The sequence below is a fragment of the Bacillus rossius genome, assembly GCF_032445375.1.
Source record: "Bacillus rossius redtenbacheri isolate Brsri chromosome 9 unlocalized genomic scaffold, Brsri_v3 Brsri_v3_scf9_1, whole genome shotgun sequence".
In the NCBI taxonomy this organism is placed as follows: Eukaryota; Metazoa; Arthropoda; class Insecta; order Phasmatodea; family Bacillidae; genus Bacillus; species Bacillus rossius.
In genome coordinates, this window is record NW_026962012.1 from 18,388,132 (window position 1) to 18,414,461 (window position 26,330).

Here is a 26,330-nt window from a genome sequence, read left to right on the forward strand (position 1 = left end):
TCCTCCCGAGTCCTTCTCAACAGGAGCGGCTCAAGGCAGAATCAGTCGGAGAGCAGCAGCAGTTCCAGCCTTCGAAGATTTTGCACTGCAAAATCCGTGAACTTCTCCGCGCAGGTCTGTTAGCAGCGACGACCCGACAAAAAGTGTTTAAAAAGGCGCGATTTTCAGGCGCGCAACGGTAAAAAAACGAATCGAGGAGGAGAGGTAGTCTCTCTCAAGTTGGTTTTTTTTGTTTGTCGTTTGGTGCGCGCGTTGCTAGGCAACGAAGAGTGTTGTGTATTGTGCGACGGAGAAAGGGAAGTGCCAATCACATTGCACCGTTTTGAACAGGTCAAAGAGCACTGTTCAATGTAATTGACAAGGGCGGCAAAATCTGTACTGCAACATGTTTGTTTTGACAGTTTAATTATTTATTATTATTTACGATTTATTTTATTTTTGTTTGCTCTATGTATAATATTATTTATTTTCAGAAACGGCAATATTTGGTTATGTATGTCTATGGAAAAATGATTCTTTGGATTTTTACCGGACTATTTGAACGAGGTATTGTTGATACCCCTCTAAGGACTAATGGACTTGAAAACTGTAAACGGTAAAATTAACGCCGTAATTTTATAATGTAAATTATTATTTTAATATTTATTTATTTAAATTTTAAGTGAAATTTTGTTATCCGCGCAATTGTTGCGTTCGGAGTTTACGTTTTCGGTAAGAAATTAGGTGACTGAAACGGTCCTTTTGGCCAATCACGGGCCACCATTTAAAAAGTGAGTCTTACTGGTTATTTTGAGGAAACTAGTAAGAAAGAGAGTTCTACAATGGCCAGCTGAATGAGCGGCAACTTCGTGACGTCGGCGATTTTAAATCCTGAAAATTAGCTATCTAGCATCAGGTATCCCGGATAGTGGATGATAATTATGAACCATTAGGGAGTTCTGAACATTTAAATAGGATTTATCTAAAAAGATAAATATTATAGGAGTGTTTAACATGAGTAACGAAAGTGCCCAGATTTTTTGTGCCCTAATCTTATGCACGAATCACGAAACTCCCGTTTTTACGTCACATCGTCGCTGAAACTTATTATAAACATTGATTTCATGAATTAAATTGACTTTATAGATAATCTAAATAATACTTGGAGATAAATTTTACGAATTTACACATTAATTAACAGACTCAGTGGTCCTATAGATGAGAGGCTCTGAGCTCTGCCGATGAACTATTCGAACCTAACTAGCCGAGGTAAATTGATTTAAGTTCCCTAAAAACATTAATTAAAAACTGTGTAGTGTCAACGAACCCGAATTAAGACTTTTGAAAATATTTAAATGTGCGCAACATAACTCCTGGTAATTGAACTTTTATTGAATTACTATGATGTCACCGTTAAGTTAGGTTGTTGTTTTGGATATGAATAATAATTAAATATATTGAAAAGATTGAAATCTTTTAAATCGTTTTTACATTGGAAATAAAATAATTCTATATTTAATATTCAAAGTGTTGTGTCGTGTCATTTGTACTTTCACCTACTCCATTGTGTATTTATGTATGTTCCAAATCAATCAAGCAACACCTAACTGTGATTTACCTTATATCAACATTACCAGTGAAGAGTCACAAAATTAAGAAATATAATTTATTACACAGTTTTATTCAGCCCAACGTTTTAGTGTGTGTGTGGAGCCTGAGTAGTAAGGAAGTAGCTCTACATATTATTTGGCACCCCAAGTGGGGCCTAAACTACTAGAAGGTTCCCGCACATATTTTATTTGGCACCGCAAGTGGGGCCTATTTAGTACAAAATAAAGCTTCAAAAGTTCCCGCACATACTTAATTGGCACTCCAAGCGGGGCCTATTTAGCACAGAAAGTTCCCCCACACTATATCGGTGGATTTTTTTGCCTCTTGGGGATCACAATGAAACTTCAAATGAAACGAACGCTTACCTGGAATTACAGATTCACTTTTAGCAAAATGTAGAAGACAAAAGGCTTTAACCTCAGGAGTCACCATTTTGCGTAGGTGGCGCTGCAGGTGAGAAAACAACAAAGCTGTACTTGCGCATACGCTTTTCTAAAACTGTTTGAGTTTCTCTTTAATCGTGACCTTGAATCAGCACTCTAAAATCGTAGAGTAGATACTATTAAAATTTATTACTGGAACATTCATTCATGGACATACTGTATACGTACACTTCTTTGTAACAATCTGGCTGAATTAGGATTGTGTATAAAGAAATGTTCATATGTTTGTTGTATGAACTCTTTCCTTACACATGTGCTGACCCTGAGAAGAAAGGATATACTTGGCCGTCTGTGACTGCTAGGCAAGAGCCTTACCAACTAGGCTAGGCTGGCTCGCCTGGTACGACGGAAAATGTACCGGTGTAAAACGTCCGTATAAAACTTTAACATTTCCGCGAAAACTAAGGCGTATTGGACAAAACCCTTTTAGCTTAGTACTCTGCGGGCCTCCCTCCACGACATATATAAGACCCATTGAAATCCGTTTGTACCGTACTTGGTGGTCCCCTTGTTAGTTGCACGAGGTGGTGAGCAAGTGGACCATTGGCCCGTATTACAAGACGTTGGCTGTTGCCAGGATCCAACAGTAGATTAAGGCGAGCTACGATTTGGATATACCGCATGTCCAGCGGAGTTACTAGTAACAACGACACTTTTCAGCAGTAATAATCAGTATTAATCAGTTGTTATTTGTTTTAAAAGCTTTATAATTGAGTCTCATTGTTAATCTATTTTGATATATCACTCAGATATTGGCTGTAGTATATTTTGTGTGTAAAAAATATTTATTCCCTTATATTAATCTTCATATTGTTATAATTTTGTTCTTGTCATAGGGGATGGTTTTGGAGCGTAGTTCAAACTTAAGTAATGTTAACGACGTACAAAACGGTTGCTGGCCTCGCAGTAAATTAAAATTTAATTTAAATTTCTAATTTGGAACTAGCTTGTCATTTTTTGTGTATTAATATTTGTTGATGTTTGAGCGACCTGGCAAAATTGTGTAATATTCAGGGCTTACAAGCATCATAGAAATATATACGCTTGTTGGTTGTAAGTATAATTATTTAAAAGTAGAATATTTTTTGATTTTAGTCAGATGTGTGTACCAGGGATGCAACACATATACACCGCCTGAAAATTGTTTCCAAGTTCAGCTATCAGCAAAACGCTAAAATATTCATCCTCATTGTAGAGGGGCTTTCGTGTTATTGATGTATAATCATTGTTTGTGTTTTATCACAAATAAATAGTATGTGCATGAAGCCTCTTCCATAATTATTCTGTAGCGGCAGAGTATTCAATAGCGGATGAGTGTTTACAGTAGCGGTGAGTGTTCACAGTAGTGGCTGAATGTTCACAGTAATGGCCGAGTTTTCACAGTAGTGACCGAGTGTTCAGTAGCTGCCAAGTGTTAAAACCGAACGGAAGTGTTTGCGTGAACCCTCTGGTTTTCTATGTACAAGTGTTCTTTTTCGTTTTATTCCTTGGTGTGTGCCGTGAATCATTATCATTAATTCATAGTTGACTAATTAGCTTAGTTTTTGGGGGTTTTCATTATCTCTACAAGATGCAACAGCTTTTATATTAGAACAAGATGCCCAACAAGACATGTTTCAATCTCCGCCTAAGAAATCAGATTCTAATGTTTCAGTTAAAGAAAAATAAACAAGTGAAGTTTTAAAACTTTAAGTGTCGAACATGGATGAACTAATAAAATCTGTAAAAAAAAATTTTGTTATAAAAAAGAAGATCTAAAAAATAAAAATGTGATATTAAAGACCCTCCTGATGAATTTAATATCTGAAACAGCCGAAATTAGACAAGAATTACTGCTGATCAAACAAAGTCTAAATCCTCAGAAAGATTACGACAACACTTATGGTCAAGTGGTTAAAGAAAGCTGACTGTGTCATAACATCGGGAAAGTGTGGGTACCGCACACCAACTAGTGACCTGATTACGACTCAGCCAGAATCCAGCTTCGTTACGAGCTTACTGAACAACAACCAGCGTGTCTGTAGTGAATGATTTACCGTTGTGCAACATGCGTGCAAATCTCATCCCAACGGGAACATTGCCACTCAATGTGAACAAGACAGAACAAACATGCAAATCAAAGTTTGAATTAAAAATAGTTCTGCCTTTAAAACCATCTCTAAACCAATTCACAAAAAGGACACTCGCTTTGAACCAAATGAACAGGAAAAAGAAATTATTGTCTACATTTCACAAGAAATCTACATGACTCAAGTTAAAGTGACAAAACTGTGTACAAAATTTAACATATATGCATATTTCCATGTGTCTGTCTTGGGAGAGGATCTTGACAGATTAAACAATATTATTTTTGGCCGAGTGGATGTCTTATCAAATAGCCAGCAATGTCTTTATCGCTCAGGAGCCTAATAATGCTAGCAGCGCAATCTCCAAACCTTCCATAACCACTATGACTGCCTATACTTCATCCCCTGTGCTAGGAGAAGCATTTTAGTGTCCTTCAGTGCAGTCATTGAACAAATATTGGGTAATCGCTTTCCAAAATGGCAGGGGACTTCGAACCAAATCTCTCCAATTTTGGAAAATCTTGTTAACTCCACTAATTACATTATTTGTCTCACAGAAACTTGGCTCATCAAAAACAGTAATAACTTGCATTATTTCATATACCAATACCTTATTTTTAGAAATTATAGGAACTCTTCTTACTTTGATTGCTTTAATTGCTGTTAAAAAATATAAATTTTTATCTTTTCAACATATTAATGATTTTGATTTTATGGGAATTGAAGCTGTTTGGCTTAGAATAAAAATCTCACTTAATTTTCTCACTTTCTGCAAAGTTACTTACCTCCTAATACAACTTCTAATACATACCAAGCTTATTTGAGACTCTTGAAGATAAAATTGTTACCTGTCAAGATAATTTGTTGGTACTTGTTGAGTTTAATGTTCCTGGTATCAATTTGTCATATTATAATACTGATAATATCCTCAATCACCACATAATATCAAAGGCTCAGTCCTTACTCAACTTTACTTCAAGTCTCGGTCTTATTCAATACAATAATACTAAGCCAATGTAAAATCTTTTAGATGTCTGTTTATCTAATATTTCTACATGTACTGTTATGCATGCTATAGAAGCGCTTATTAAAGAAGATATATATCATCCAGCTTTATCCATCAACATAAAAGTAGACAGTTTCCCCTGTATTATTAACAATCTCCTGTGCTAAGGAATGATAAAAACAGCAATATTCTTGGTTTTTTTACAATTCAATGATGTGAATGAACTCATTGATCAATTATACACTTGTATTAACGGTAATATAAACAGCTATTTCCCTCTTTATATTAAAAAAAAACATCTAAACATCCTGCTTGGTTTTCTAATGAATTAATCCAAGCTTTGAAATCAGAGAAACATTTACATAAACTCTACAAACGAAGTAACAACATGTACTATTATTCTTGTTTTTCTCATTTTTGCAAACAAGTGAAATTTTTGGTCAATAGGGATAAAATCCAATGGACTTGAACAATCAACAGTAACACCAAGTATGATCCCAAAAATTTTGCCTTTATGTAAAAATAATGACTGATGGATATTATAAAAAGATTTCACTAAAATCCAATTGTGCTACTATCAGTGATCCTGTAGTGTTATACAATATATTTGCTCAATATTTTTCTAGTATATATTTACCATCTAGTAGCAATCATAAAGTTCCCATAATGGACACATGTCTTGATACTATATTTGTTCCTAATACAGTGAAACCTTATTAATAAAAACTCTGTTAATACAAAACTCTCATTAATACAAAATGTTTTCTTAGTCCCAAGAATTTACTTAGGAGTTGCAGTGCTAAGTAATTTTTTTAATACCAAAGTATGGTTTTTGTTCCAAAAGTAAACAATTACATGAAGTAAAAGATGGTTAATACAAATATCCCAGAACAATGTAAAAAAAAAAAGTGAAGTTTAAACTAAAATAATAGTGATTCTATTTCCATGGTTCTGTGTAGGAGGGTAAAAAAAAATTAGAAATTTTATTCTTCCAAAATTATGGTGATATTTATTTTTGTAGATAATTTCTAAACCTTTGCTTTGTCCATCTGTCTGAAATCCGTAAAAAGTAGTACAGTACAACATTTTTTTTAAGCTACATGTGTAGCGATCCTAAAATTGTCGTTTACAATTCATAAAAAAGTTGGTACATATGGTGCTATAGAAAATTGTGTGCAAGTTTTCTTGGAGCATTTTTAAAAAAATTTTTTAGGTGTGCTATGCATATACTAAACATTAAAAATATTTTGCAATATCATGTGAATTTAGGTAATTATATAAAAATTGTGATTAAATTTTTTAGCAGTATGGTTAATACAAACCTTTTTATAGCGAAGTAACAAAATTATTGTCCCTTCAGGTTTGTTTTATTGATGTTTAACTGTATTAACGAAAGTCTTGTAGTATGGAACATCACGGCTTTAAAATCTTCTTGATCAGCTGGTCACGACGGGATTCCCAATTTTATTTAAAAACGTTTTCATTTACTAGCCCCTCTTTTAACACATATAAACAATTCTACTCTAAAATATCAACTGTTTCCTTGTAATTGGAAAATAGCAAAAATTATTCATATTCACAAATATAGTTCTAAATCATCTATTTCAAATTATAGACCAATCTCTTTGCTTAATGGTTTTTCAAAAGTTAAAAAAAAAAAAAATCTTAAATTTTTAACTCAGTAATAAAGTATCATGTTTCCAACATGGTTTCAGATCTAGAATGTCAACCTCTTCTAATCCAATTACATTTCTAAAACCCACCTATATTGAAGTTACATAACTTGTGCATGCCTGGTCCAGTGGTGTGGTGAGAGCTTGCACCAGTGGTGCGGGGTTGCAGGATATGCCCGTGCCTAGATCCAGGTGTGGTGCTGCAGGAATGTTGTAAACTTGTATCCTGACGACATCCGTCGTGTTCCCTCCGGTCGCTGGGGTTGCTGTTGCCCATCACTGCACCAGGTGTGTTGCAGGCCTGGTGGTGTTCTAGCACTGTGGGTGTACAGGGCTGGAGCAGGACCTGTCGGTGTCCATGTTCGGGCAGCACTTGGTGCGAGAGCTGGTGCTGTCTGCTGTGAAGGGCCACTTCCGAGCAGCGATCCCCAAGAAGGCACTGACTCTCAGCTTCCACGGCCCACCAGGTGTCGGCAAAAACTATGTCGCTCAATTCTTAATGGACGGACTGTACAAGATGTCGCATGCCAGCCAGTACGTCCATTTTTTTTCTGGAAAAAAGCATTTTCCTCTGCAAGAGGAGGCAGCCATCTACAGGGTAACTCGAGCGTGTTCATGCTGCATGCACTAGGTTAAAAGAGGTGGTAGTTTTGGGGTGTTTACACTTTATATTTTTTTCTGTCACTTCTTTTTTTTAATATACTACATATGACTTTATTTGTGGGCATCCAAATTCACAAATTTCTGTAATTTAGCTTTCTTTGCACAAAACAATTTTTCTCTATTTTTTAGTTGTATTATTTATCGGCTTTATGTGAATACATTTTTAACATAGCTTCAGTTTTTTCAGCTGCAAAGCATTTGATAGCATCCATTACTAAAAATCTTTAGATGACCACTACACAAAGTTTAAAAGTGAATTTTGTTAAAGTTGTATTTTATATGACAACGTCTATTGTCACTGCAGTTTTATTTGCCATAGTAAAAAGCTGTCACCTCCATGTTTTGTTGCTAACTGCGCCATAAAGCCATAAGGCTTTAAACCTAAATTTTGGACACAAGTGTATGAAAACTGAAAAACTCTAATGTACTACACTTAAAAACAGTGGTAAATGTAATATATATGAGGGGGGACCTAATAAATAAAAAAACAGATTTTTTTCATAAAAAATAATTTATTACCTTTTTTTACAAAATGCCTTCGATCACCTTCAAAGTACTCTCCGTTAGGTGCAATGCACTTACAAGTCTTTTTTCCCACTGTTTGAAGCACCTCTGGAACTCTTCTACTCTATATCCTCCAGTACCCTTTGTGAAGCTGTTTTTACCACCTCCACATCTTCAAAATGCTTCCCTTTCAGATTTTGTCTTCATTCTCAAGAACAGGAGAAAGTTGCACGGGGCCAGGTCTGGCGAATGCGGAGGGTGGGGAACTGAGAGGCCAGTAGCGGTTCACTTGTAAGGCCGTGTGCGAGGGGGCGTTGTCGTGATGAAGGAATCAGTCACCCGATTGCCAAAGTTCCGGGAGTTTCCTACGCACATCCTTTCGCAAATGTCTTTAATGTTCCAAATAAAAGTGTCTGGCCAGAGGAAACAAAACTGGTGCACAATTCCATGAATATCAAAAAAGACACTGATCATCATCTTAACATTCCACCTCACTTTTCTTGCTTTTTGTTTGGTCTGGGGGAGTTGGGAGCCTTCCATTGGCTTGACGATTGGTTTTTTTCTGTTTCATATCCATAACACCACCTCTCATCACCTCGAATGTCTTTGGTCAACAAATTTGGATTAATTTGAATCTCTTTTTTCTAGTCCTGGCTCAAATTCAATGAAATGTCTTTTTGATCCTGTTTGAGAAGGCGAGGAACAAATTTAGCGGCAACACGTCTTTTTTTGCAAATCCTCAGTCAAAATCTGCTGTCACGAGCTGCAACTCACTCCTCCTGTCTCTTCTGAAATTTTGTCGATCGTGAAACGACGATTCTTGTTAATTTTTTGGTGGATTTTTTCAAATTTTTTTGTTTCAAGATGTTAAAGGGCGCCCAGAATCATCATGGTCTTCAACACTCATCTCACCATGTTTGAAACACCCAAACCACTTGAAAACTTTTGTGCGGCTCCTAGCTTCCTCCTTGAAAGCCTGTTGAATCATTTGGTAAGTTTCCGTTGCCAATTTTTCAAGCAGGAAACATAATTTTAAATCTGGCACAACAACTTTGCAGGCCGAACACAAGAATAGTAAGTGAAAAAAATAAATACAATCAAACGTTAACTTACAAATTGAAGCTGTCTGGGCAGCTTTTTATTGAAGGTATCTTCTAACCCTATCTAGTGGGAGAACTCTCTACTACGTCTACGAATGGCAGCATGCTCTGAGTCCAGTTTTTTTTGGGTCTCCCCTCATATGTATAAATAGTCAGAGTCAGATAAGATTACTAGGTTTATGTTCTATATTAATATTTTTCATGGAAAATTACTTAACAAAATTCATTGAGATATTTCATCTTAGTGAGTTTGGAGATGCCTGTTTTTCTACAGTAACAAAAATATTTTTAAGCTTTTGGAAGTATAGAATGTCCCAACTTTGAATCAAAAGTAATAATTGTAATATTTTTTTACTCCTAAACATAAACAGTTATTTGAAAAAGAGTTGTTCCTTTAATAGCATTATTTTACACAAAAAATTGATTTTTCAATGTTAACATGAAATATTCTCTGAAGTTAACATTAAATAGTCTCGCTGTCTGATAAAAGGGTATGAAAATTTCTTATCATGAATGAAATACCTGTATGTTATAAATTTTTGTTAATTTTGTCTACTAACATTTAATTTGTCATATGTTTTGGTTTGGTTCTATTGTCCTCATTTTGTGAGTAAATAAAGTTCAAATATAGTGTATATACTTAAGAATATCTGAAATTTAATTTAATATATATGTTCTTTATTATTTCTTCATGAAATGATAAAAAAAATATTTTATCTCACACTTTTATATGTTACCATATATTTTTACATATTTTTTATTATGATTCTTAAATTATGTAATAAGAAGTTTTACTGCATGAAAGTCATATACTTTTATTAAAAAAAAAACTCTTTTTTGCATAAGTTTTTCATTCAAGCTAAATTTGTTTGGAGTTCATTTCCACAACGGTTGAGTTTTTACAGCCTTGTAGTTTTCAAGGTTGATATTTCAACAGATTATGTTTGTTTAAACAAAATTTGTCAATTATATCACATCTGGGATTTGGATGTATTAAAATTCACGTTTGTTTGTTTTCTATTAAAATTTAGCAAATATCATATTTACCTGCTTGTGGGTATCACATTTTATGCCAATTTTTTGTTTGGAAAAAATAAAGTGTGATCCAATGCAAATTTATAACTTTAGGTAAAATAAATTTATAATTGCAATGTGTTTTTGAGATTGTGTGTAAATAACTCTCCTGAGTTAGTTTTTAATACCTATGTATAATATCACAGTAATTAAAAATTGTTTGGTTAAAATATATCTCAGCAGTGCGTGAAAAGCGCTGTGAATGGCCCAATTATGCTCATCTGCCTGGCCCCCGTGCCAGTAGCCCAGCCGGCATCGGCAAATGACGTGACGTGGGCTAGCATTTGGCTGGAGGGGGGGTGGTGGAAATATAAAAATAAACCACCCCAGAGTTTGTGTATGCGCATTCTGTGATTGCTTGTGGTCGTGTAACGGTGTTGACGGTTCTCCCTCATCGTTGTAAATGTCAGTGTACTGGCAGTGTACCCATTCTCTACGCGTCTTACTTCGACAGGTTTTTAAGATGCAACTGTGACCCACATAATTGAATTCTTGCGTGAGATTACTCAGCTCTTAAATGCAACATTCCATGAAAATACGGCCACCATTGTTGGTGCTTTGAAAACCGCGCTTCAAAGCACTGCTTTTTACGTTCCTCCAGCTCCTACACAAATTTCTTGCTGACTGTAATGTGTGTGCTGTTTTTTTTAAAGATACAGACAAGGAAGGGTAGCTTGCTGCTTTTTTTTTCTATTGTGTAAGAGGACTTGTTAAAAAAACGCAATAAAACTAATGTAATCTAGCAACATATTACTGATATTCCTTTCTTTTACTAAATCTATGAAAAAAATACAAAAAGGAAATTCTCTTCAAAAAAAAAATTACAAAAGTTTTTCAAACTAGACTTTGACAATAAAAGTTAACATTAGGTGTGACCTAGGCTCTACTAGTCTGTCATCACGCACCTCCATGGCAATGAATCGACGAACAGATGAGGGGATGCAAGATGGATATTTGACCGTGGCAGTACCTCCTTCCCCAGCAGCCATCTCGGGCACAAGTGTGTGCCCAACTTTTGACCAGTATGGCTGTGGTAGAAGACTGCAAGTGAGGCTCATTGCATTTGTGCCAGATTCATTGTTATTATGTGGCTAGTGGTGTCCTGGGGGCATACACAACCTGTTGCCACTACCACTGCTGCTGGTCACATCACGACCCTGAGAGCCATTACCATCGGTGATCCCCGTGGGCTAGCTAGTGCCCTTTCCAAGTAATCCCAACCCAGCATCAGCCACCCCGTCATTCCATTCAGTTGCATTCACTGCACATGCATCTCATACATTTACTGCTGCGTCAATGTCGAACGTGGCTCTGGGACATTCTCAAGAGAGATGTCTAAATAAAAGACCTGGTGTTGTTCGGGTTCCATCCCGTCACATTTTTGTGTTGGTATTTATATTGCCTGGCGGGCGTTTGTTCGTGGCGCGAGTCGCTGCGTGCAGCGATATCTTGATGCGTGCACATGTACCACCGCTATTAGTTGAGTCGGCCGCAGGCCGCAGCTGACTCTGTGACTAGGCGTGCGAGTGTCGTACCCGACTGTTAGGCGCATCATGGGCTGTGTGTACGTTTGTCTGAGGTAGTGAGTACTTTGGAGAGAGATAGAGAGACGGACGGACAGTCGCCTAAGAGAGTCGCAGAGAAACAAGTTTGCTATTGTGTTCGTGGCAAGTATAATGAGTTGGTTTACGAACTGCGTCTTGAGAAATATACTAACATGTAACTACCGTCTAGCTAGTAATCCTTGAGAGTTTGATTGGACTCCCTTCATAACAAACAGCAGGTAGTTACAGTGGCCCAGCACACTGGAGCCCTAAGAGTATTGAGAGAGTAGGAAAGAGAAGGTAGGGAAGAATAAAGCTATTCTGTCTCGTAAGCATGTCCCGACAGTCGTTACAATACTCTCTTGTTAGCATTTCCTGACACATTCACACTGCTTTATTGGGTGAGCAAGTCTCTCCAGCTGCTCTATCTGGTGTAAAATGATCCACCACTCTCAAACTAGGTACTTTATCTCAAAAAAATGTCCTCTGCCTTTCTCCAAGTGGTGTGTCCAGTGATGGTCACAGTTGCGGTGCCGTGAGCGAGGGGAGGGCGTGGCTGGTTGCAGATGCACCTGCAGGACTGGGTCAGAGGCAACGTGAGCAACTGCGGGCGTTCCTTGTTCGTGTTCGACGAGGTGGACAAGATGCCTCGCGGAGTTCTGGACGGCTTGAAGCCTTTCCTCGACTACCACAAACAGATCGACGGGGTGGATTTCCGGTAGGTCCGCTAGCGAGCATGAACTGGGGTGAGGGGTTGGAATGTTCTTTATGCACGTCATTGCTAAGTTGTATAGTAATAGAAGGAAGAAAAAGTTTTTTTTTAAATTGGTGTGCAAAACATGTCACGCAATCCACACTATCTTGTTTGTACTTGGGCTTAAATTCTGGCCAACAGTCAGGTAAATATGAGATGATTGAAGTCTATCCCTCAGTCCAAGGGAACTTGGTCCATGGTCTGTTTAAAAAAAAAACTTAAATATTCTTAAACAGGGTACAGTGCTATGGCACTGGGGTTGAAAAGAGTCACACGGTGTGTGTTGACTAAATATTGGTGCCACCACGTGGTTTAAGGGCACGTGGACCCAGCTATCACCCCTCAGGGTCGTATCGTAGCCCAAGTGCGACGAGGCTTGCAATCCCATAACTACTGGAATCTGGCCTAACCGCCCGCTCCTTGACTCTCAAGAATCAATCAAGAGTGGCCTCCCCGTACGCGGGAGGATGGGAAGGAATTACACGTGGTCGCTGCGTCCTGCTCCGGGGGGCGGTCGTCTAGGTGTCATGGCGGCAGGAAGCAGTTTGGTTACCGTTAGGCCGTTTATATTTACGTGATGAAACAGACAACACAACAGAACCTCTTGAGCACTGAATAACAAATTACAATTAATTATTACAGAATAATAACACTTACTTGTATTGCCAATTATTAATTAAGTTCAAAACATAAACTGCCCGTGTCTGGGTGCGTTCTGAAAGTGTTTGCGGATGGAGCTTCTCCATCCTTACTAAAGCTGAAAGAAAACCAAACACTCGGGGATTAAAATATAAGTAAAATTACAATCTATTTTAATTAAAGTATTATTTTTGGGGTGCGTGGCACAGATTCCAATCGCCTCTCGCAGGGCGGACAAACATGCGCTCACGCGCATGCACACTCATTGGCGGGCGGTTTGAAACAGGGAGATGGTGGGAGGAGAGGGCCGGGCGAGACGTGAGGCACATCGGCCTTAAGGAGAGCGCTGCCTTGGTCGACGTCAATTGTCCCCCCTCCCTCCCCGACGAAGCCCGATGTGACTCTGCTACGCCCTCGTTCCTGCAGCTCTCATTAGCTTCGTGCTGTTGCTGGTTCGCCCCTTGTATCCCGCAACACCGGGGCCGGGGTGCAGTCTGGCGTAGTCACAAGTTGTAGCGCGGCACAGGGGTGTTTGCCCCGTCCTCCACCACCCCCCGCGTGGCTTCTGCATCGTCGGTGGCGTGTTCCGGTGGTTCTTCAAGGGTCGCGCGAAAAGTGGAGTTTGTCAGTGACAGGTGAAGAAGCCACCTAGGTTCATCCTCGTCTGGTGTCACTGGGCGTGACAGCTCGTCCTCCATTTCACAGATTATGGGGGCGAGTTCGAGCTCCACCCTTGTCCCTTCATCCTGCGGAAAACCTCGGAAGGATGTCGTATCATCAGCCTGCTCTGCGTCTAGTTGTCTCGGCTGGAATGCGTCCGCTGTCACCCGGATAGGTGACGCCATCACCGTTTCCTAAAACCCCCGTAACTCTAGGTCAGCATCTTTCCTGGGGTTTGACGTGGCTGCCCGCCCCCTTCCCCCCCTCGCGGCCTTCATATTCGTGTCCGTCATCCGACAGGTGGTAGTCCCCTTCTTCGGCCGCCAGCCTGTGTCCCTGTGATATTTTGCTGTTCGTCCCTTCAGTAACTGGATCACACGGCAGTAGTGCCGAGCACTTGGACGATCGGGACGGGGCCAGCCCAGCGCAGATGTTATGTTGTCGTGCGGACAGAGGGAGGAGCCGGGCGTAGACCAGCTGGCCGGGTGTGAGACTCATGGGCGGGCGTGGTGTTGTTGTGGCTGGCCTGGCTACGCAGTGCGGCATCGCGGGCGTCCTCCAAGCCCCTTACTCGTTCCTCGGGACTGGCTTCCTCATGCTCCGGGTCGCGGCTCTCGACGTGGCGTTGCCCGTGCGAAGGTCTTCGCCGGTGACAGTGTTTACTCGGCGACGTAAACAGTACAAGATGTCTGGGAGGTGATGTTCCAACTGGGTCTGATCGTCCTTCATTAGTAGTCTGAGTTGTACTTTGAGTTCCTGGTTCCGCCTCGCAGCTGTATTTGCCCTGGGGTGGTGCACCGGGATTTGTGTGCGGTAACACTCGCCACTTCATGCAGAGTTCTGCCCACCTACGCCCCGAGAACTGGGTGGCGTTATCCGTTAAGAGTACCCGCGGATAATCTCACCAAGGAAAGAACTCATCCTCCAAGGCCCGCGCGATCGTCCCTGCCTGACAGTTTGACAAGGGGTACGCTTCTATCCATCTCGTGAAACAGACAGTTACGACCAGCAAGATCTTTTTACCCTGGGCTGAGCGTGGGTACGGTCCCATCAGTTCGAACGCGACCGTGTGGAACGGTTCGGCTGGTAAGCGTGGCACCTGCTGCTTCCGTCCGTCCGGATGCTGTGGTTTGCACCGCTGGCAGTGCTGGCAATTCCGCACGGCGCTGCGTACGAACCTGCCGATGCCTGGCCAGTAAAAACATCTCCCTAATGGCTTGCGTGTTTCGTCCATGCCGGGATGGCCGGCAAATAGCGCCCGAGAGCGTGTGGCAAGGCACAACGTGAAGCAACACGGGAGACACCTTATTACACAAATTACTGATATGAATTTTTTTCAAATTTGTACAGCCTGTGTATCTCCTGTGCTATGTGATAGAGCATTTGTAACAAATTGTGTGTTCCTTGGAGTGTGTTGGATGTCCAACTCGTATTCCCACTAGGTTAAAATCCACCTGGTTATCCTACCGTGTAGTAACTAGGCAGGAATTCATATGACACAAGGCCTTTTCAAAAGTATTTTTTTTCTACCATTGTGACACAGTACTATCGACAAAAGTGTACAACCTTGTTGCTCTCTTGTTGGAGTTCCACATCAAAAAGGTACATTGTAACAATAAGCAAAATTAAATATGTATAACCAAAATGGTTTTAGTTCAAGGAATTTCTTTTAAATAGTGCTCTAATCCCCCTGAAAAGAGGCTTATGGTTGGGAGAAACAGTGGCCTGTACATTATCATCTTTAACCTTTTTCCAGGTCAGAAAATCATAAAATGTTTTCAGTGGTTCACGGAACTAAAAAAGGGAGACTAAAGAATGTCACAATATCAATCTGTGAACAGTTGATAGGCCAATTGATCACTTCCTGATAAAAACAAAATAATAAAAGTGTCTTAGTTTTTGAGTTGAATGCTTCCTCCCCCAAATTATTAGATACTATAACTGCAAATTTATTGGTTAAACCATTAAAATATTTGCTACGCAACCTTAAATAACCGTGCAGTTAATAATAATTCAAAATAAAATCACACACACAATAATTCTATTGGGGCAGAAAAATTTATGTGCACAACTTATACGGCAAACGTTTTTCAGTCAGGTTACTTTAACTATTTATACTGTAAAAAAATCATTACTTTGCAAGTTATTTTTCAAAAAGCTCATCCAAGCAAGATTTATAAAAGTATATTTTTTTTTGCAATGAGACCGAATTTAAATATAATTTCCATACATGATTGATAAAACAATAAATAAAATTCAAAGCTCGATTTCTATTAGTGTGTGTAAGACACAGTGTGGGCATTCAACATGAGTTAGTGAGACAAATAGTGAAATTTGAAATGAAATGAAGCATTTATTGAAATTATTTTTATCAATTCAAAGTAAATATTCTGTTATCCTCACTGTCTGTTTCTTACTCAGACGAATTGAATTCAATCTTTCAGCTTTTAAATATCAGGAATGTATTATAACAGAACTGAAATTTATTGAAATTAGGGTATCTTGTAAACGAAAATTATTGTTTTAAAAAAAAAGGAAAAATAGTCAGTGTTGCATCAATTATTAAATTTGAATTAAATTAGCCATCTTTATAATAACTTGCAAAGTTAGATAAGTACATTCTTTTACAGTATGATTAGTAACAGTTAACCTGATTATATATTTTTGGCTCAAAAGCCATGCAAATAAATTTTTTTCCCCCAAAAGTATTGCATGTTAGGTTTTATTTGAAATTATTGTCAATGGAAGGGTTATTACGGATTGCATGAAATATTATAAAATTTTAATTTGGAAACTTGTAGTTACATAATATAATAATTTGTAGTCACAGTATATAATATTTATAGTCACAGTATTTAAAAATCTAGTGCAGAGTGCGGATATTAAACCATTTGGAGAAAAAAAATGCCAATAAACTGGACACTTTGTTTGCTTTTTTGATTTAGAACCTTCATTAATTGGCCTATCAACTTTTCTCAGCTTGATGTTGAGTTTTGGGACATACTATTTATTACACAATATAGAATCTAATATTTGAGTTTTTTATTTAACTTAAAAAAATATATGCTATCTTTTCACAAAAGGTGAGACTTTTAATGACTGGTCCTTCAAGCAACATTTAGACTTTGACTCATTAAGTCATTAGTATCATCTGACTAATTGTATAAAAATATTTATTTTGTTGATTTGAAAGACTATCTACTGTAGGGCCGCGACGTCTTGGCATGTCGTTTTGCGGGGAAGCGGGGAAGAGTTAATGAGAGGGGAAGCAGCTGCGCGCGCACATCAGCCGCTATGCGGTTCATAGCAAAAACATCAGGCGCCACGCTCTCTGTCTGAATTGAACAATGGAGCCCGACGCAGGACGTTCAAGATACAATAAAGTAATACATAGTGGGGAGAGGGAAATTATAAGTAGTGTAATCCAGTGTTGTGATGAAGAAGCTGCCAACAAATGTCTGCTAGTACCTCTAACAAATGCAACCGAAAGAGCTGCGCGATACACAGGTATAAGCCAAAGATCAGTTTCGCGCATCCGAAAACACAACAGAGAGACGCCAAATAAAAAACAAACAACAACATTATAAGTTTTTCAACGCATTCCCCGTAATTTCACCCGCGGTTTGTTTGTTTTGCATTTGGCAATTTTCCAAACTTTCTGCACCGCTTATTTGAATATTTTTTATCTACAAGTGTAGCCGATATTGCTACACATTATATTGCATTATATTACATGATATTATATTACATTATATACATTATATATTGCATTATATATTTTATGATATATATGATTTTATGATATATATTAATGTATATTATATTAATACATTATTTATTTACAATTTATATGTTTATATTTACATATATATATCACTCCTTTATTTGACCGTTAAACAGCCTCTCATGTTTAATTATTCATTTCAAGCCAAAAAAAAAAAAAAACTGGGAAACGTTTGTTGTCAGTTGATGACTTTGATAGAAGAGTGATCAGAGACACTAGCCACGAATTTTATGCAGTAAAAAAAACGACAAGGAAACTACTGCCAGTTTTGAAAGAAAAAATCGGATGGATTAGGGAAAGACATCGCTGCGTAAAATACTCAAAGAAATGGGTTTTGTGTATAGAAGAAGCCAAAATAAGTGAATGCTTCTTCTCGAAAGATCTGACGTTGTTGCTTGGCGATAACGGTAGCTGACTCAGATGAAACAGTGCAGGGAGGCTGGGAAGAATATATTTGACATGGATGAATCCTGGGTTGACACTAATTTAACCTTTCAGAAATGTTGGCAAAAGAAAGGTGACGTTGAAGGTGTAGGTAATGGCAACAGGAAATGCAGCGCACAGACTGATAGTTTTAAGCGTTGGTTCTAGGCAGGGTTTCCTTCCTGGAGCCTATCTTGTTTATAAAGCAAGCACAACAACAGAAGACTATAAAATACGCGAGGATGGTTTGTTATAAATATGGTTTTCGGACCCCTCGAAATTACTAAAATGGTTCTTTCAGAGTGCTGTTATGGAAAAAATACCAACCCGTGTGCATAAAAGTGGTAAGCTTCTTGAAGTGCGTGAAAGTGTCATGTCGATCGTCTTCACATTTCAGCCAAACCAAATGGAAAAGTAAGCATCAGCGAGGGAGTTACATGCAAGTCTTAATTAATTGTGTTTCCTACAGCAACCCACAATTACAAATTTAGTTCTTAACTTTAAAGAATTGTATAGCTATGTTTAACTATGTTTAACTAAGCTGCCCAGTCGAGCAAATGGTGCACTACCTTTAAATAATAAATTACCGTAAATCATTATCGCATCTTTGTATCATTAAGATCTGCGCTGTGTTGCACCGTACGTGAGATTGTTCTCGACCAATGTTTTCGGAACGGCATGGAGACTTCCAGGCCGTTGTTATCTGCGGAGCAGACAAGGCGGGACGTGTCGATTACAAGGTCGCTGAGCTCTAGGGAGTCGACCCGCCAAGACGTCGCGGCCCTACTATACCTACAACAGTCTAAAATTTCACTGAACACCTGCCAAAAATGTGTGTCGTAATCTTGAACAGTGTGTACATTGTAAAATTTTTGTTTTCTCCAATGCCTGCGAGCTTGTGTGAAAGGCGTGGGATGAGTGTCAACTTTATTTTTTTTGTTAGCTAAGCAGGATAAATAATTAATTTCCTGAGCTGTGGAAAATGAAGCATTGCAGCTGCAGTCACGGAGCGAGCAGCATATGGTCCCGTAGCTGCCGCTTATTTATCTGTGCTCTAATCCATGTTTAACTGATTTAAAGGGCAGTTGGCCGCCACCACAGATGTTATTTATGGCTCAAACACCGGTGTTGACCACTTTTAACATATTTTATGTATTCTGCTCTCAGAAAAATCTCCAGAATTTTTTTGTTAAGTTTTTAAATTCGACTTTGACTTTCCGAAGCTTCCACACCCTTATGTCTGATACATCAATCCCACTAATATTATAAATGTGAAAGTTTGGATGGATGGATGGATGTTTGTTACTCAATCAGGCCAAAACGACTGAACGGATATGGATGAAATTTGGCCTACAGCGAGCTCATAGCCTGGATTAACACATACACCACATATTAATATGAAATTCCATTCCTAAAGGAGTAAAAACTGATAATTTCATTTTATAACAGAAAAAATCATAGGTCATAGACATACAAATAGTGAGTATCATTTCTATATGTCTGCCACACGATCATACACCTAGTAAGGTCTGGCAAATTCATATTTTTCTCCTTGGTGAGACCAGTCCACTTAGTGGAGCTCGCAGCGGCTAGCAAAATAAAGGCGCTAATAACAGTTTTGTTCTTAACTTCGTCAATAGATAGAGTTGCCTTGAATTTTAAACGCACCGTCTTTTGATGCGTTTGTCATGTCTTTAATTTTCGTTTTTTTTTTTTTGTGCCGTATGCCTTCCTTTACCATTCGTCCGATTGCAATGAAATTTTGGTGAGTTGTTATGCGCAAGCCCGTGAAGGTTTCTGAGATGTGATAATAATTTTGCAATAGTTGGAGCACGGATCTTTTCAAAAAATGTGTATTACATATTATATAGCGGCAAATTGTCTGTGTTTGTTGTATAAGTGCGCACGCATGACACAATTTATTTAAATATAATAGAGTGACAGAGATAGAGTGAGATAGAGAGAGACAGAGAGATAAGTTGAGATCAGTTGAGATAAATTGAGATAGAGCAAGGTACAGAAAATGAAATGGGTTAGATAAAGAGATATATAGATGTATAGAGCTATATAGAGATTTATATATAGAAGAGATAGTGTATATATGTATATATAAAGAGATAAATAGAGATAGAGAGGTACATATATATATATATATATATATATATATATATATATATATATATATATATATATTGATGTAGATAGAGATAAATATATATTTGGAGAGATGGATAGATGATTTGTATATATGTAACTACTTCAAATATATTACAAAACAAAACTGAATGAGGCATTGCAATGCATGCCGAGCATTAGCTAGATAATTTAATCTTTTCAATATTAGTAATCTCTTAGTTTTCAGCTTTTTTCTATAGTGCTTTATAGAGTCTAGATTACATACAGACCACCAATTTTTAGATTATACAGGTAAATAACTATACACTTGCAGAACGTCTTTCGGAATCTGATGGTGATTTAAATTATTTTGCACACTTGACATTCAAGCTAAGAAGACGATTACTAACTACATCTGATTTCGAAAAAGTTCCCCTTCACCCTGTGTTTTTGTTGATCGACTGTTACGGTGTTTGTCTGTTTTTTGACATTACTTGATTCACCTGTGTATCCCTGTATATCCGTTGTTTTTTTTTTTTTCAAATTTTATCTGTTAAATTTCATCGTTGGGTTATTCTGTTTGCCGTTGTGCACCGTTAATTTTCTTTGTAAATGGAACAAATATTTATTGTAAATTACATATTTGTTAATTGTACATTTACATGAAAATAACTGTATCACTACAAAATAGTGTTACCATTTATGCTTTGTGTTGCCCCAGTACCTCCAATATTTGAAAGTTATTTGTAAACCCTTGTTTGAATAGCTTTCCATTATTAACTGCACATATTAAGCATGGTAAAACAAAAGAAAGCCAAATTGTTGAATATTCGATCGATTATCTTTTCCAGGGTTTAAAAAACTATGCCGAATGTACACATCAATTGAAGTATAAAATTATTAGCCAATTTTTGTAAGAAATACTCAGTTGTAAGTCGATAAACCGTATTTCATATGTGCAAAAATAACCAAAGCCATGAGGTGTACAAAGTTGTAATATCTTTATTTTAGTATTGCAAACTATTCCTTGCCAACTGTTTTCCAATAGAATCTTTTGTTAGAGTACTGAAAATTCAAATTTGTGAGTTTTTCAAAATATTTTTCGTCTTTATTTACTGTTCTTGTTGCTAATGTCCGTCGTTGTTAGCCACTGTGTCCGTCTGTGCTGTGATAATTTTTTTACCAATTCTTGCTATGAAATTTTCTGTCTATGTTATATTTGTTTTGATGTTCCCTGATTTTCGCTTGTTTTCAGTGTGTTTGTACATTTATCTTTCTTGTCGAAGTTTCTTATGACATACATTATAATCAGCAATGGTGTATGTCCTAAATTATTTATATAATCAATCTCCCCAATTGCAAGAACCTTTAAAAAAAAGGAAAATTAAAGTTATTATTTTGTATATGAAACCCGTAAGTTTGCAAAAAAAATGTATTTGAAATAAAATGATGTATTTTTTTGGAATAATCTCAAAATATCAAGTGTAGTTTGTATGGAGAATTCAATTTCCTAGCGAAGTTATGATATCTACTTAAGTTGTTGAACTGAAGGAAAGGTTCAACCATAATAATTTAAAACAACAAAATTATGAGAAAAGTGAAATCTCTTGTTGAAGGATATTTTACTTTGTACAAAATTTTTTTGGACGGAAATAAACATTCACAACCTTTCAATGAACTTTTGATACTGTAACAGTTAAAACATAATACATGTTTGATACTATTACACGTAGAAATATTACACAACCAAAATATTTAAAACTCAGTATTCCAACTTATGTTACATTTAAAATTGCAAATAATTAAATAGCAGTGTCATTGTGATGTGCACAAATATTAAACAACTTTCTGTGGATGTTTACTCCAAAGAAGTTTATGTTTAATAATCCCAATGATTTTTGAGGGTATTATTGTATGAAATAAAACATTTATACTCCTGCTAAACTCTGAGGTAAGCTATTACCAAGAATTCTGTACTTGAGAGAGCTGCAAGTTCCAATAAAATATAGTTGTATTCAAATAATGTGAATATTTCTAAATAAGTAAGCAAATCTTACAAAACTAGTTCTCCAAGCAATCCAACAACTGATGATATTCCTACCCACCAAAAATCAATACAACTACGCTCAATCATTTTGCATTCTAGGATTAAAATCATAATAATATGCAGTCCAAACTGATTTTGTGGTATTAGGAACTGAAACACATAATATACCTGTTTTTGTTAGGTCTGTCACCTCAGAGACTACAGGCAAAATCATACATTGTATGTAATTATGGTATTCGTGACAGAGCACGGGCAAAAATTATTTTGATATTAATTATTATTTGCAAACCTTTTAACAGTATACATTTGTTCCCAAGCATAAAATATCATAAATTTAATGTGATTTTATGGCAATTACGATCATTTCATTATTCGCTCACCTTACTTCTGTAACAGTACGTATTATTATATAGGGTCTTAGTTAATTTCCAAGTGTTCTCATGCGCTAAGCGGACTAGTGTGAAATTCCAAATTATTTATATTGCTACATATAGTAACTGATTCGAGGTTTTAAGGTGGTTTACCTAGTTTTTGAAGTTTTTGAAAGGTGATCTCCCAAAATGCATGAATGAATACATAAACATTAATCGCCCCGTTTCGCTGTGACTCACGGGATTCATTTCCCCCTTCCTTGTAACGACATTCTTCACCAAAGACATGACCTTGAGCTGGAACCAACAACAGTAAAACAGAAACTCAGTCGCCCCGCTGACGGATTACCGTGGAACAGTGAAGACATGCAAACATAGCAAGAGGCTACAGTGTTCGAACATAGTGAAAAATTTATTTTTTTCTTGCTCATTCAAGATATGCCAATTGATGTAAACAAATCTACTTCAAATTTCCAGAATTTTTATTTCAGTAAATATTTTGGAAAAAAAACATTATTTCGCTGAAAGGACACTGACATCTCAAACACAGGGAGGCCAACTGTGAAATTAACCCAGGCCTTTTCCGTACAACTACCTTTTTCATTTCTCTAAACCTAATAAAGCATTTCATTTACAGTTCAATATAATTTTTAAATTATATATTTTGTTTGCATCATAACTTGTTCAATGTTTTTAAATACAAATTATTGTATAAATAGTTTACATATAATTTTTTTTAAATAATAATTTACAAACATAAAATCTATAATATTAAAATTTAAACTACTGTATGCTTTGCTTACAGGCACTAAAATTCGCACTTTGCCTTTTCACTATTTGGTTCGGGGTTTCATATTGTCAATTATTTATAATTTACTGATTTTCTTGATAATATGAAATAATGGAAAGATGCATTTACAATATGTATATTTTGTAGTGTATTGCCCCCTCTCCCCCGGGTAGTCACATCAAACTAAAAATGGCACCCGGGTGTGGCAGTAATATTTTTATTTCTTTTTCAATGGGTGGCAGCAGCTAAAGCCTTTTCTTTAGAGAAAAGGCCGAACTGTTAACGTGAGTTAATTTTTCACTTTGATATAAGATGTGTCTTGTTTTCATTTATATTATTAATTTGTATATATTTATTTAAGATTCTTATATTTCGGACTTCGATTCAGGCAGTAGTAAACTGTGCCATAATTTTCTATGATATTCCAGCTACCACTTCATTTAAATAATGGTTGTATACCAATGTTGATTGTTCAACCATTATCGATACATATTTTCTTGAAGTATTATTGAGAGATAAAATTTAGTCACAGACTATTGACCTATATCTTTTTTATGTAGTATTTTAGAAGTTTTCAAAAAAAAATATTTTTTTAAGGACATGAATTTTATTCCTAAAAATATTATTTTTCTGAAAAACCTCATTGTTTTCAATCAGGAAGATCTTCTTTAACACACACATGTATTATTTATATGATTTGTGTACCAGATTGTAACGGTTCGTTACATACAAAAATAAAAAGATGTTAAGCGCCGATTGTAGTTTTTGTTTTATTTTCAATTTAGAATGTTGCACAGACGAATCCAATCACTTTCAATAATTTTGTTCATTCACTCAACACATACATTCGCCTGTCAAAAAATGCTCGCAGCCCGGGCGATGAGAATTAACTATTAAAACAAACGTAGTTTAAGTCCTTCAGTAAAATTTTACTGTAAGTACACGAAAATAGTGCGACCTCGAACGGGGCCGCACCCAGCGAAACCGAAATTCGCCCCGAGCCAAACGCCGACGAAGGTGATCACAATTTCTAATTAATGTCCGAATCAAATACATAGAAAAAATTAGGTTAACTTAATACTCGGCATGGCTCTGACCACCAACGTTAAATTATCTATCCCGCAATTTACTTCATTTTTGGCGAAAAGCCACCGAACGCGACCTACTGGTTCAGCGATCGACGGACGACTGGTGAACTCATGCCACCGTCTCCTCCACGCAGGGAGGAGAAGTCACATGACTCACCGACCAATCACACGTACGCTTCATTCAAACTTACAGATACAAGCCAACAAGAACACAGCAAAGATACAATGAAAACGATTTTCGTACATAGAAACAGGGACTTTACATTTTCCTTCTCTCTCCCACACCGTGAGACAGCAGTTATCACTCAGTTCCCACGCAGTGGGGGAATCCCCGTCTTTATCTATCTCTGAGGGGAATTACTGTTTCGTTCTCCCTCGCACTTACAGGCCTCTCATGCCTCTCTTTCTACACATCACTCCAGACAGTCCCTTTTTCTAGAATTATTATGCAACACATTAATGAAAATTAAGAACAGCAATCATAATACAAATTACTTTACAAAATTAAACTTATTTAGAAAAAAACCTGAAAAAGTAGGCCAAAACAAGCAAAAATCTAGTACAGCGACTTATTTGTGAATAATTACAAAAGAAATAGTTATGATTGAAAATGTCTGTTAGAATACAAGGTACATTCTTAAAGCGTACAGCAAGTGAAATATCAACCCTTAAATACATAAAAACTGTAAAATATCATTAGAAAGCCTTTTTTTTAGAAATATTTACAAGCATAAAAATAGTTTAAAAGAAAAATATTTAGCTAGGAGGGCATGGGTCTTGCAACGTTACAAGATGTACCAGATATAAATAAAATATTCTATTTATTTCAACATGAGCAAAGCTTTTGATACTTTCCAACACAATTTTATAATTAAAATATTATCAAATTTAGGGCTTGTCAAGCAATACGTGGTGTGTGTGTGTGTGTGTGTTTGTGTGTGTGTGTGTGTGTTTATATTGACGTCGACCCAAGTGTCGCCCTAATTTCCGCAGTCCGTTATGTTGTGCTAACGCCTTCTCCTGCCCGTGGCAGAGGCGTGTAGTGTAGTGCGAACAAAGTGCAGTGTCAGTGCAAGGTGCAACGCGACGATCGGCCGCAAGCCAGAAGTGCAATAGCCGCCTGCGCGGCTATTCTGTGAGAGTTATGGAATCAGTGTATTTTCCCCTCCTGGGACCAATTAGTTACGTGAAACCATTAATTATATTATATTTATTATACATTTTTTAAACCATCCTTCCTGTAATGTTTGATAAGTCGTTTTGTTTAATTGTTGTTGACCGCGCGACAAGGCCGCAGTTCGAGCCCAGACCGGTTCGCGCGCGGAGTTCCGGCGGGGAGGGGGTAGTTCTGGCGACGAGGCTCTCGGGGTTGGACGCGCCGCGCAACACGAGGCCATCATCCCTCAACCATTGGGGATCCGTCATTAACTACAAGTCCATTCTGACTCGTTCGCATTGTCGGTGAAGTCCGCCCCGTGTAACGTGTCTGCCGTGTAACGGAGTAGTGAAAGAGTTCACCTTTTCCGCGTGATCGGTGCGAGGGAGCGAAACTGTAAATATTCAGTGCCTTAGTGTATCCCTATGCGTAATCCGTGTCGACCACTGATTGGTCAGTAATTATACTGTGTGATACGTGTTGTGTAAACACCTTTTAGTTCGTGCTCATGTAAACCGGGCGTCCCGCACCGGGAATACTATCGTCGTGTACCGGATCACCGATTGGTCAGGAAATGTACAGTGTGACTCGTGTTGTGTAGGCCGGATTGCAAACATCTGTGCGTTCGGAATCAACCAGAAAACGATCACTAATGTGTTAGAGCCGTGCCCATGCACTCGCAGACGGAAAGGGCTAGGATTGTGACAGCGCCATGTACTAAGGGGAAGGTGTAATTAAATCACAACAAAGTTAACTCATAAACTCTTCATTTCGTCGCCACTGTCTCCCGCCACATGGCCAGGAACCCATTCAGAGCTAGTCGGACCTAACAAACCATAC

At 37.5% G+C, this 26,330-nt stretch overlaps 1 protein-coding gene across 3 annotated transcripts in view; it reads left to right on the plus strand.

Annotated features, from left to right (window-relative positions):
• LOC134542713 (torsin-1A-like) overlaps positions 1 to 26,330 on the plus strand; it is a 53,063-nt gene that overhangs the window by 15,968 nt on the left and 10,765 nt on the right. For all 3 annotated transcript variants that reach the window (XM_063387184.1, XM_063387186.1, XM_063387185.1), the window contains exons 3-4: positions 7,111 to 7,376; positions 12,230 to 12,381. In XM_063387184.1, coding sequence (XP_063243254.1) covers positions 7,111 to 7,376; positions 12,230 to 12,381 — 418 coding nt within the window. The remainder of the gene's footprint in view (positions 1 to 7,110; positions 7,377 to 12,229; positions 12,382 to 26,330) is intronic.